Source organism: Miniopterus natalensis, chromosome 3 (assembly GCF_054644295.1).
Source record: "Miniopterus natalensis isolate mMinNat1 chromosome 3, mMinNat1.hap1, whole genome shotgun sequence".
NCBI lineage: Eukaryota > Metazoa > Chordata > Mammalia > Chiroptera > Miniopteridae > Miniopterus > Miniopterus natalensis.
In genome coordinates, this window is record NC_142083.1 from 61,800,626 (window position 1) to 61,813,633 (window position 13,008).

The 13,008-nt window shown below is 41.7% G+C and overlaps 1 protein-coding gene across 2 annotated transcripts in view; it reads right to left on the bottom strand.

Annotated features, from left to right (window-relative positions):
* Positions 1–13,008, bottom strand: part of MCC (MCC regulator of Wnt signaling pathway) — a 342,772-nt gene that overhangs the window by 91,107 nt on the left and 238,657 nt on the right. For both annotated transcript variants that reach the window (XM_087815493.1, XM_087815494.1), the window contains one exon: positions 12,012–12,125. In XM_087815493.1, coding sequence (XP_087671619.1) covers positions 12,012–12,125 — 114 coding nt within the window. The remainder of the gene's footprint in view (positions 1–12,011; positions 12,126–13,008) is intronic.

Sequence of the window (13,008 nt, forward strand, 5' to 3'; positions counted from 1 at the left end):
GAAGCCTGCTGGGTTCTGTTTCAATTACTTTTCAACCAAAGAATCCTAAGCGGTTTGACACCATTTCTTATTTGGCTGGCTCTCTGCAGACTTAGTGCTTTCCAACGTCCTTTCCTACCAGACTCTAAACTCCTAGAAGGCACAGAGTAGGTGTTTTCATGATCTAGCCCAACACCTGGCATATGGCCTGGTTCACTATGGATGATCGGAAAGTGTCATGGAATGAATAAACCACAATGTAGCACGCTGTCATGAAGGCTGCTTTGCAGAAACAACGACCAAAGAGGCTGAGGAACTTCCCTTGCTCAGCATTTGATGAACTAAGAGGCAGCAGACACTATAAAAAAGATTTTTGTTGCCAGGGTTTAAATCCTAAGGAACCTGTTCTCCTCTTTCATTTCTCTCCCCCCTTCACAATCCCCCACCAGTCACTGTGCATTTAATCTCATTTACATAATAATAAAATACTCATCAGTGATGGAACATGGAGTCTAGCTTATGTTCCCGTCTACTACGTTCAGCCCTGATTAATTTCCTGTCCAGCAGAGGAATTTTTATTTCATTTTTAGCAAGGTTTTCCGAATGCCAAGAGCCATGTGCACTTGCCAGCTTTTCACTTCCAGGGCTGGTGGCAGACAGGCAAGGGTAGACTTCACATCTGCTACCTCCAATGTCCTTCCCCTTCCCTAAATCTGCTAGGCTCCCAATGGTCTTGATACCATTGTAATTTACCTGGGTGACGCAGGGAAGTTACTTGCCTGTCAGTCACATCTGGGAATAGGTCATTGGCCAGAGTGGGTACGGCCACCACAAGAACAGGAAGATTTGAGATACTTAAGCTCCTAAACAAAGGAGTTCTCTCTTGCCTCTTGCTTGCTTGCGCTGGACTCCTGGCCTGCGGGTCTCTCATGCTCTTGCATTTGCCCACATGGCTCACGGCCATGTGGGCCCCACACACAATGGACTGATGGACTGCAACTAGCCTAATGCTATACCCAACCCAGCTCCATCACGGAACGGAAACTCTGGACACTGGCTTTGCTTCTAGCTTTGCTGAATCTCCAACTGCACATTTTTCAGGACTGGATTAAGGGAAATGGGACTTTGCGAATCCAGAGAAATAACTCCATGCATATAAAGCTCTCTACCACATCTCATCCTCCTGTGGGGGCTTCCAGAAATGCTTATACCAGCAGCACCCCAAGAACCTCACTTTCACTAGCAACAGAGAAAGGCCATCCATGCATTTCTCTGATAACAGAGTGGCACAAAAGCTACTGGGCAGGGATAAAAAGCCTTCAAAGATAAAGAGGACACTACACTAAGCCCACCTCAATACTGAAGCACAAACGCTCAGCACAGAAGCCTGACATATATATTGGTATAAATCATGGCCGGGACCACAACTATGAAGATGACCCTCAACCCCTGCTTGATCAGTACTAATGTGGTAACATCCTGGGTGCTGCTCAGAGCTCCAGAAGCAAGATCAGAAGCAACAAGGTTGATGAAAGCTGTATCGAAAGCTGACAGTTACTTTCAGAGAAATAGTGATGTGACTTTTGTTCTTAGTGACAACCTGAAACATCCAGTAATATCCACTCAAAGTGAAACACACAGAAAATAAGTGGAACCTCTCAGAGGCAAGGACTAACACCGAGCAAAAGCCACATCAGCGTGGAAACTTTCTTACACAGACTGAATCTGCAACAGGCCACAAATACTCCTTCTATGAAGTTATGCCCTTGTCACCCATGACCCACCACACTTCAAAAGGAACAAGAGAAGTGCACAAAATGACGTGTCTCAAAGACAGTATCTGTCAATACATGAAAAAGCCTATTTCTCTGGAACATTGTTCCTGTCCACCGAAGCAGAATATCTACGGGCTTTTGTTGTTGGTCTTCATTCCCATCTTCAGATTGTGTATTGCACGTGTGAATGTGTGTGTGTGGTATGTACATGTGCACATGCAGCTGTCCCTCCTATGAAGGTCATTGACTCCAGATCCTGCAATAAGGACAGGATAAAGCCTGGTCCAACCTGGATCTCGTTTACAGTGTGACTCCTCCCACACTGCCCCTCCCTGGTTGTTCCTCTTCGGTTTCATATTCAGTTCTCTAGAGCTACAGACCACTGTGAAATGCTTCCCCTTACACCCTCAATAGCTCTCGCTCTCCCTTTATTCCCTCTTATTCTTCCTTCTTTACAGTCTTTATAGGTCAACAGGCCATCAAGGCAGACAAGAAACTGCAAAACCCACTTAAAAATGAAGAGGGGCAAGTTTTTATAGAAGAAAAGGGCATGTGACCACTTGGTAACCACCAAGGTGGCTGTTAGGAGCTGCCCAGGTTGCAGGGAGATCAGACGGGTGATGTCTGGGTAACAAGAGCATGTAGCTGGTGTGGTACCATCCTTACCCCTCACTCTATCTGGAAAATCTGCCTGGAGGGTGCGATTATAAACAAGAGACAGCAGGAAGCCTGATGATTCAGTTAGATGGAGAAATGCTCACGGCTAAAAGAAGAAAAAAGGCTCATAATGTATATTTGGAACTAAGGGCTTCACTTGGGAGTAACAAGAATAATATCCTGGGGAAAAGATTTTTTGGCTGACGGCAAAGATATCTCTTTTACATTCCTATATTTTTCCAAAAGTATGCTTTTAAAATGGTGGAAAGCCTCTATAATGTAAAGTTTCCTCTATAACTAATAGATATGTTTTGATTTCCCATAATATCTAAGATACTGTGCTAGGTGCCATGGGGGGGGGGTATCACTATGATGCCTACTTTGAAGGGAACTGTGGTGGAAGCTTCAGATGGCTTTCTCTACTGGACAATGAAAAACATGGACAGAAGTGAGGGTGGGAGAGGAAGAGATGGTGGAATGGTACCTGAGGATTCCTTTCCCCATGAAAAGAGAATATTGGAAAATAATTATCGAAACTCCTAGTCTCTAGATGAATAAACGATTGAGAAGACATTTAAGGTTCATCTGTACAAATCAACATTCTCTTGAAATATCTCATTAAACACCCCTCCACCCCATTACGTGCACACTCATTGTACGCAGCCAGCCAAAGATACTTTGAAGCCTTGATCTCAACTTCAGTGAAAATCCCCTGGGCTTTTCCAAGCCCTGGCACAGGGGAAAGCAGAGCAGCCAGCTCCCACTGGGCAGCGGTGCAGGAAGGAACAAGTCATCACCTGCAGGAGCCAAAAGAGCCCAACAAAACACCCCTGTCAGACCTTCCATTAAACTTCGCAAGAGCCAACCCCAGGAATGTGGCACTTCAGTGCAGGAGCAGTAGAGGATGAGTGGGTGGCACCAGGGACAGACAAAGCCGCTCTGTGCACGCTCGGTGCCTTCCTGCCCTGGCGACCTCCCACACAGGCAGATGGGCCTGGAGAGTGAGGCCCGATTCTGTCATCTCTCCAGCACTGTTACTAACCCAGCACCTCTCACCACCCTGAGTTTCCATGACCGGTGAGGGCATTTTTAACCTGGGAGGTGTGTGATGGTAGGTATTCTGTCTGACAAGGACAGGGGCTAGGTCAGGCTCGATACCACACCTCCACATGAGGGTCCCCTACAGCAGGAATCTCAGCAAAGCCTCATTCAAGAAGATAATACAATGATGACAACTATAGAGGGAAAAGGGCTATTCTACATTTACCACTTAACATTTGCACAGTTTTCGTTTCTTAAGTTAAATTTAAATACATTAGAGACATTTTTCAAAAGTGATTTAAAGACATCCATTTTTTCATAATGTATTAACACAATCCTTTTCCAAATGATGTTCATTTCTATCTAGTATTTTCTTTTTTTGTTAATCCTCATGAAGGATATTTTTTCCATTGATTTTTAGAGAGAGTGGAAGGGAGGGAGGGAGAAAGAAATAAAGACCAATGTAAGAGACAGATCGATTGGCTGCCTCCTGCACATGCCCTGATCAGGGCTGGGTATTGAATCCATGAACCTTCAGTGCACAGGACGACGCTCTAACCACTGAACCACACCGACCAGGGCAATCCAGTATTTTCTTATGCACGTGAGGCTCCATCAGGACCACCATGTGGGGTGCCCATCATGTAAGTGTCAACACCCCTGCAGTAGCCAGGAGAGGCCTTCACCAAGGCTGGTTCACGTCCACCCATGCACAAGGTCAGGTTATATTTCCCTTGAAGCTAGATATGGCCATGTGACTTGTTTTGAACAATAAAATGTGAGTGACTATACATAATTTTTTTTACTAGAAGCCACATTCCCTTCCCCAGGCCAGGGCTGCTGGCAATGTTCTAGACGGCAGAGGCCCATCAGCTTGGGAGGCTGGCTGAGGGCAACGCAGCAGTCTCCTGCCAGCCCCAGCGAGCTCCCAGCAAGAAGATACAAACCTTTGGTGTTTTAAGCCACTAAAACGTTGGGGTTATTTGTTAGTACTGCATATCCTGATGATGCAACCATTTTATAGATGAAAACAGACTAAATGTAAAGTGACCAATCTATTTCTTATAATCCAGGTAACAAGCAGAAACCCTCTGAAAAAGTTTCTGATTCCTGTTTATGGCATTGGGTAGATGAAGCGTCAAGCTCTGCAGCCTCGATCTTTTCCCCTCTACTCCCTTCCAGCTCCCTGACCTGCGTCCTCTTTACGATTTGCCTGAAGATCTCAAGTGAGAAGCAGAGTGGTCCCCCCCACCTTGATCTCCTGCTCTGAGTCACTTCAGGGGAACCTCGGGAGACAATGGATATTGTGCTCACACCACCAAATGAGAGCTAGGGAAGCCCAGCAGCTCTCTCCCCAGCCCCCTGGGAGCACCAAAACAGCGAAGTGGACACGGGTGGGGGTGGGTGGGGGTGTATAAAATGGGGAATTCCAAGTCCCTCCAGCTTCCACCAGCCAGCTTCAGCCTCCCGAGTCAACTATTCAGTGACAACTTGCCTAACAAGGAGCAATGGCAGCTCCTTCTAGCAAAACTTATAAGTGAGGGATTATTTTCTTCTAACTGTACAGAAATGCCCCATACGATTTCAGCTGAACAAAACAAGAAATGGTTTCAAACAATTATTGGCACTGCATCCAGGGTTCTCCCTCCTCCCGGCCTATATTCAATTTTTGACCGATCCTATAGCACGGCGAAGCCAGGGAGCCTGCAGTTGCAGCATCTTGCTTGCCACGAGCTTCTGGAGGTCAGTATCATCAGGAGTGTGGATTTCTCCTGCAACTACCCACTTGCAGTTTGAAAGCAAAGAACAAAAGACTGGGATTGAATGTGATGAAATTTTGTTTTTCCTGAATTTCGTTGGGACTTAATACATATACCCTAAGCTCCTTCTCTAGGTTTCAGCTCTCCTATCATGATGATGAAGTAAATAAAAAATCTATATAAATACTGTGTCTAGTCACATAAATTGATAAAATTGCCTATATGCAAAATGTTTCATAAAAACAAGCAACACTGTCATTATAACCACCAAGAATAAAGCCCTTTAGGCTAATCTCTGCTATGGGTGCAGCCAGGGATAGAGCCGTGAGTCAGCCTTGAGCCTGAGCCCTTGCTGGAAAAACCCTGTGCGATGTGGTGATGCTGCGGAGCTTTATGGTTTTGTTAATGTTCTTCACTGGGTTTTATCTTACTCCACAGAGGCCACGGATCTTTAATCATCACATTAGTCTCAGCTGTCAAACCTAAGAGCATTATGAGCTCTGTTTTTGAAAAATGCAATGCCATCACTAATTTGTTAACCCTCTCCGCCATCCTATGGAGGGGTCAGTGCCACTTCCTTTTAAAATATGCTAAGAAGTAATGCTACTTTCTCAGGGTCACGTCGGACTGATCACAACTAACTACTCACCCCCATTTTTAGTCCTTGCCCAGGTTCTCCTGAGGGGCAGATGGGAGGAACCAAGCCAACTAAACAAAGAGGCCTAGCACAAACTGAAATGCCATCGACGAGGAAAACAGCTAACGCAGTTAACCAAGGAAGAGCATAAACAAAGAGGGAAGAACTAGGGGGAGGATCCTGACACGGAATGCAGGCAAACTACATCTTTAATTATCTCATACAAAAGAAAGAGAAGAGAAAACACTCTCTCGATTACATTTAATAGAAACTGTTTATATTTTTTCCCTAAAAGCCAAGAAGTAGAAAATTCAGAAGACTTGCTTTTCAAAGACAGCTTAGGAAGAGAAAGTGTTCCTTATTACTACTGACCAAATTCAAAGGGGCTCATAAGCTTGTTTGAAATATCTCCCTTTGTAGTATGTAAAAAATGCAGTACGTTAATTTAAAATAATTGTCAGTACTAAAATAGCAAATGTGCTGAAAGCATCATTGAATTGGTGCTATATACAGTATAATCTTTGCCAGTTTCCCACAAGGCTGCTCCCCATGGGGCTGTGAAATGTTGGTGAAAATGCATGCACATGTCTGTGTACATGTTTTATTTGGGAAGGTAAGGATGTTGCAACCGAATTTACCTGGGGCCCATGCTAAGGGCAACCTGGGCAGCTTAAGAGACAATACAGGATTAATGCAGCTATGGATTCCCACAAAACCCAGATTAAAATCCTGACTCTTGGTACTTTCTGGTTACATAATCTTGGGCAAGGCATTCAAATTCCCTAAACCTCAATTTCTTCATTTGCAAAATGGGAATGTTTAATAGTATCTACGCCAGAGGTCATTATGAAAACTCAGATAAGGCATGCGGAATGCCTGGTGTAATGTCTGGCACAAATAGAGATAAAGAAATGTGGTGATTGTCACCTATTGATATAAGCTAATAGTGATGTTATCCATCATATCCCCTCAGAGAGCTGTGATGAATAGACTCTAAGATGCACCTATGATTCCTGTGTCTCCTTGTATTCAGCCCTTCGTGTGAAACCCTCTCATTGAATCTGGGCAGGACCTGTGACTTGCTTTTAACTAATACAATGTGTCAAGGTAATGGGATGTCCCTCCAATAATTACATTACATTATATAAAGCTGTCTTGTAAGCAGACTTATTCTAGAATATTTCCTTGTATTGCTGGTTTTGAGAAAGCAAGCTGCCACAAATCACACAACCACAAAGAAACAAATTCTGCCAATGATATGAGTGATCTTGGAGGTGAACTCTTCCCCAGTTGACCCTCCAGATGAGCATTCAGCTCTGCCCAACACCTTGACTGAAATCCAGCAAAGCCATGCCTGGGTTCCCGATGCACAGAGACCGTGAGATAATATATGTGTGTTGTTTAAGTTAGTAAGTTTGTGACAATTTATTACGTAGCAGTGGAAAACTAATACAGAAGTACTTTGTCTTTCTCATCATATTGATTTTGGGCTCCTTTACTCAGTTCATCCTTTCCCATCACTATTCTCAAAACTCTACCAACAGGTTGATCTCATGACCATGGATAATGAACATCCTTTATTCAGCCAATGCCAGTGTCACCATTAATAATTACTCAACAGATGCTGAAGCTCATTTTGATTATTTCAAAAGAACACACCCAAGATTTACATTTTGCATTTCAGTTTAATCGTAGCTCTGTAATATTTAGAGAGCTGGTAAAACTTACTAAAACCTCAGAGAATAAATTTACACATGAACCTGCACTTCCAAAATCTGGAAAAGCCTCAAACAAACACAAATCATTTACCAGGGCACAGAGCACAGAAAGCATGGCACAGTCGTTTCATTGTTCTCATTTTTTCTTGCATAAATCTCATTTCTGTAAAAGGTGTGAGACTGGCAAGTCTGACTTTTTTTTTTCATGCTCTCTTCCCTGGGTCCCAATCTCTGAACTGGGAACACATCTCCCATGAAAGGAACAGAGAGTAATTTTTAAGTATATTTAGTGTAAGAATGCAAACAAGCAAAAGTTAATAGAACTATGACATGATTACTGTCATTAGGAGTAAAGCCAACCATCAAAAACTATTGCATGAGAATGCCTAGAGCATAAATAAATCAGAAGGGAGATGAATCAGTCCTTGACCTAGCAGAGAAAAAGTTGTCCACTGTCTTTTTACCATCCTCTCCACAACCTGCTCTGTCTTTTTAGGCTTAATTTTGCAGAAGTACCTTCCTGGTCACCTTTTAAAATCCAAGACTGTGGTATATGCCAGTTTCCAGTTAAAAAAAATTCAGAATTAAAAAAAAAAATCTCACCAATAAGGACCGTTAACGATGGTTGGCTCTGGAGGGTTGTAAAGTATTAAACAGTTTCTTAACAACACTGTATAGTTTTCTTTAATAAAAAAGTAACCCCTTTCTCAAAAAAACTTCTGAAATAAATAAAAGTATTTTTTAAAAGTATTGAAAAAGTTTTAATTCCCTAGAGCCCACCATTGAAACATTATAAAAAATGCTATCTCTTTAATTATTTTCATATCACATTTTTACTACTCATAATCAGAAGAAAATATTTTAAGCAAAGTTTACATCTAAGTAAAAACTGAAAATTTTTGTCTGTATGACATCCCATGTGAGAAAAGAACACTGGTGGCCTTGTCTTGGCTCTGGTGCTGAGCTATTCATTTGACCTTGGGTAAGCAAGTTCACTTCTCTGAGTAGCCTGTCAAATGTGGAAGTAGATGATCTCAAGTACAAAGGGTCTTTCCTCCCGACTCAAACAGTTGATGATTATGAGACATAAGGTTTCAAAACTTTCCAAAGGTCATTCTAGACTGATGACAGCGGCAGCCTGGTTTTTCAGTTTCTCCAAATTCCCACATCAAAACTGCCAGAGCACTTACACAGCACAACTGACCATTAGGAACAAGGTATCCCCTTGAGCAACAAAACTCAAGCAGGTAGAGACAAACCACCACCATCCACAAGACCTGAGTCATGTCTGTGTGGGCAGAAGCAGAGGGAAGCACCAAGGATGACGGGCCTTAGAACTGGAAAAGCCCAAAATAACCAGTAAGCATACCCAGGAAACTTCAGAGGGCCAACTGCAGAACAGTGGCTAAACCCAGAAGGGGCTTTTGCCTGAGCCTAGAATGAGTGACCAAGGGGCCCGCGTTAAGATCTGAAGGGGCTAAAGCAGCTAATCCCCATGAATTTTCAAGACTGATCCCAGGATTCTTTTTCAGGAGGAAAAACTGCTGGGAGTGGGTCAAAATGGAACAGAATGGGGGTAACAGGGACCAAGGAAAAGAACAGATCCAGGTAGAAGCAGGTGAGGGCAACAGAGCGAGTAAGTGTCAGAAAGCCGCCTGCCACATTTTGGACTATATGACAACAGAAGACTCGGCTCTATGAACTGAAGGGAAAAAAAAGCCATCTTAAACCGTGCCTCCTAAAAGTTCAAGGAAACTATTTTTCACATAAAAGTGAAACACAAAAGTATTGAGGTCAAATTCCATACAAAGGTTATAAGAAAGAAGAAAAAAAAGGAGCAGAATCGCATCCCTATAAACCATGAAAGCATGCCACAAAATAGGAGGGCGGGGAGAAGCCCAGTGTAATAGCCTACTATTTCAAAGTAAGTTAAAAGACTTTCAGGAATAAAATGACATAAGACATGAAAGAACATAATTCAGAATCAGAAAAACTCAGAAGGTAATAGAACACAGAAAAACAACCACCAGAAATAAGAAAAAATACATTTCAGAAATAAAGAGTAAACCAGGAGGCACACAGAGGAAGCAAAAACCACATATAATGCCCCAAGAGAAACCGAAGGTGGAGAACAGGGAGAACAAAGTAAAAAGAGAGAGGCATAAAGGATTTGAAATAGTGGCAGATACTGAAGACAGGCAAAGGCAATCTCACATCCCAACAATAAGCATCCTTGGAGAAAAATCAAAGCAAGGGAACTGAATTAATATTAAACACTAGAATTTAAAAAAACAAACCCTTACCTGAAATGAAAAACACTGATTTAAAACTATAATAAAAAACAATACACAGCAAACCTGAGAATATCTAACCAGAATGACGACGATTAAGAGTTACTCTAGTAACATTACTGGACTTATATTTATTTTACAAAAAGGGGGTAGAGTGGGAAATGCAATGGACATCTAAAATAAGTGTCTTGTGAGGAGAAAGAAAGTTGTGCTATTATTAGGCTTTGAGAGCAACACTCTCTGCCAAAAGAGAATAAAAAAACATATTCAAGTAAAGAAAAGATGAGCCAAGGGCTTTAGAGTCAGCAAAAATACCTTTCAAGTATGAAGGGCACAGACACATTGTGATTAAGAAGCAAGAACTTGGAGAAGATTATTTCAATGAGTCCTCCCTGAGGAATCTAAAAACAGAGGGGTGACATCGACATAAGGACCACGGTCAACATTAAACATATAGCTACTTGTTGAAGACTAAAAATGGGAGACTATAAACTGCAATGGCCAAAGTCAGACAGTGTGGCTATAGTACAACTGCAAAAACTTGGGGAAATGAGGAGAGTACAAAGAAAACAAATTTTTTAAAATTCTTCTCAGTAATTATATTTGTTATGGTAGTGTTATTATTATCCTGAGCCTGTTTGTATATAATATGGAATAAAACATAGGACTAATTATGAAATATAATTCAATCATCCTCTGTAACCTTAAGAACCAGGATTCTTAGTCTGAAAAGAAAGCAAATACAGATAAAATACAGAAGAAGCTAAGTAAAAGCACCCTGTGGTCTTTTCTGAGTAGCTCAGCAAGGATGATATTAAGGGCTGGTGTGGGGCTGCCTGATTCTCAACATAAGAAGCAGGGGTAAGTCAGAATGGAATAAACTTTTACCTTTGGAAAATATTAAAGTTGAATAGGGCAATTAAATTTTTTGCAATTTAAATAGAAGCAATTAGTATAACTCCTATAGTATTTTATCTTAAAATTTATACATACATATGTAGATAGATAGGTAAATAAATAATTTCCTGGCTGTCTATAAAAACAATGACCAACCTAGAAGCAACAAGTACCCTTAGCACTCACATTGTGGTCTTGAAGTACCATTTTGTTTACTAAGTGAAACCAGGGCTACCTGGAGAATGGTTTGTTCTAGGTTTGGGACAAAAAATGTACAAGGCGAGCCTAGAATAACTATTAGGCTCATGTCAAAAGACTCAGAAGTCAACTTGAAGAGGCTCTTACTGGCCAAAGGTACTACTATTTGAGTTTCTACAAGGAAAATAATTACAATGACTTGAAACCCAAATATGTTTAAATCCATAAATTCTTAACAATTTATTTTAGAAAAATAATTAGATACTTTCAGAAAATCATAGGTAATCAATTTATTATCTTGAAAAATGCTAAATAAATACAAAGAATGAAGCATTAATTATTTTTTTCTCTCTATGAATTATACCATTGTTTCAACAAATCATAGATGATGGACATGGTCTCTTGAAAGCAATTAATAACTAAGAAAGAATAATGATAAGAGAAATGGTAAAACTACAATATCATGATTTGTAAGTCTTAATGAATCAATGAACTTAGGCATTGAGTATCAACAACTGATAACATTACAGGAAGCGAGACAACCAGACAGTCTCTGCTGCTCAATGAAAACATAAACACCCTCTAAAGTCATGCCAAAGGGTCTGGACATGAATCTGACTGAGCCTCTGGATCCAGCTGCTAATTTTCAGGAAATACAGGGGACAGAGGAACGTGTGGAACTGCACCAAGAGTGCACAATCAGCAACATCCAGGCTGTGGGAAACTATAGGTCAAGTGGCCAGGTTTTAACATGAATGAGGAAAAACCTGTAGATTAAGAGATTCAAAGGAAACAGGTTTTAAACGGGCAAGACTAAACTCTACTGTTTACAGACTTCAGTGGGAAACTGTAAAGAAACAGGAGATATGTCTATAAAAGTCAAAGTAGCGGTCACCCTCACGGGAGGGAACTGGGATGACTGGCAAGTTCTATATCTTGGCCTGAACAGTGGTGATGAGAATGTTTGCTCATTAAACTATAATTTGTTTTGTGGAAATGTCTATGTCTGTGTTTTATCTCATAATAAAAAAAAAGTTAAGTCTTTCCAGATCCCTTACCTGCGCCTTGGCCAATTTCTTTTCCAGAAGGTCCCGTTCCCGCTCTGTTTGCTGCAGGCGTTTATTAAGCTCCACTATGTCTCCCTTTAGTGATGCCAGGGCTGCCAAGTGGAGCTGCGGTGACAGAAAGAAAGGAGCACAAGGTTAGACCCTTCAGCAGAAACTCATTTCCTTCCTTTCATTCCTTGTAATTAGTATGATCATATTAAAAATGTTTCATCTCAAAAGGGACGCTTTGGGTGCTATTAATCTCAGGGGACAGTGGACATAAATCAGGTGTCTTACAGGAAGCTGCGTTGATCACCCTAAGTGTAACAGGAGAAAACTGTGGTGCATGGGCAGTGAGACTTAATTTTTTAATTTTTTTTTTTTACCCTCACCCGAGAATATTTTTTCCATTGCTTTTTCAGAGAGAGTGGAAGGGGGAGAGACACACTGATGGGTTGCCTCCTGCACGCATCCTAACCAGGGCCGGGGATGAGCCTGCAACCGAGGTACATCCCCTTGGCCAGAATCAAACCCAGGACCCTTCAGTCCACAGGATGATGCTCTGACCGCTGAGCCAAACCGGGTAGCGTGAGAGGCCTAATTTTGGATGGTCAAATCAGGAGAGAGCAAGGCTCCTCATTCTAAGGGCTTTCCCTGAGTTCCTCTGTAAAGACGATATTAAGAGCTGGTGTGGGCTGCCTGATTTTCAACATCAGAAGCAAGGCTAAAGCGGAATAGTATTAGCTTTTACCTTTAGAAAAATATGAAAGTTGAATAGGGCAATTCAATTTTTTGCAATTCAATCATCCACATTGCTGCGTGGACAACAGACAGACCAAGGGGCTGAATCTTTTAAAAAACTTTTAATTTAATTTTTTCCATCACCATTTATCCCCCTCTTCCACCTCTATCTGCCCTCTTCCCCTCTGGGGCTGAGTTTTAAGAAAAAAATGGGAGAGCTCATTTCTTCGGAGGGTCTCCTCTTAAAGTCGGCCTGTTGATTTTCTTG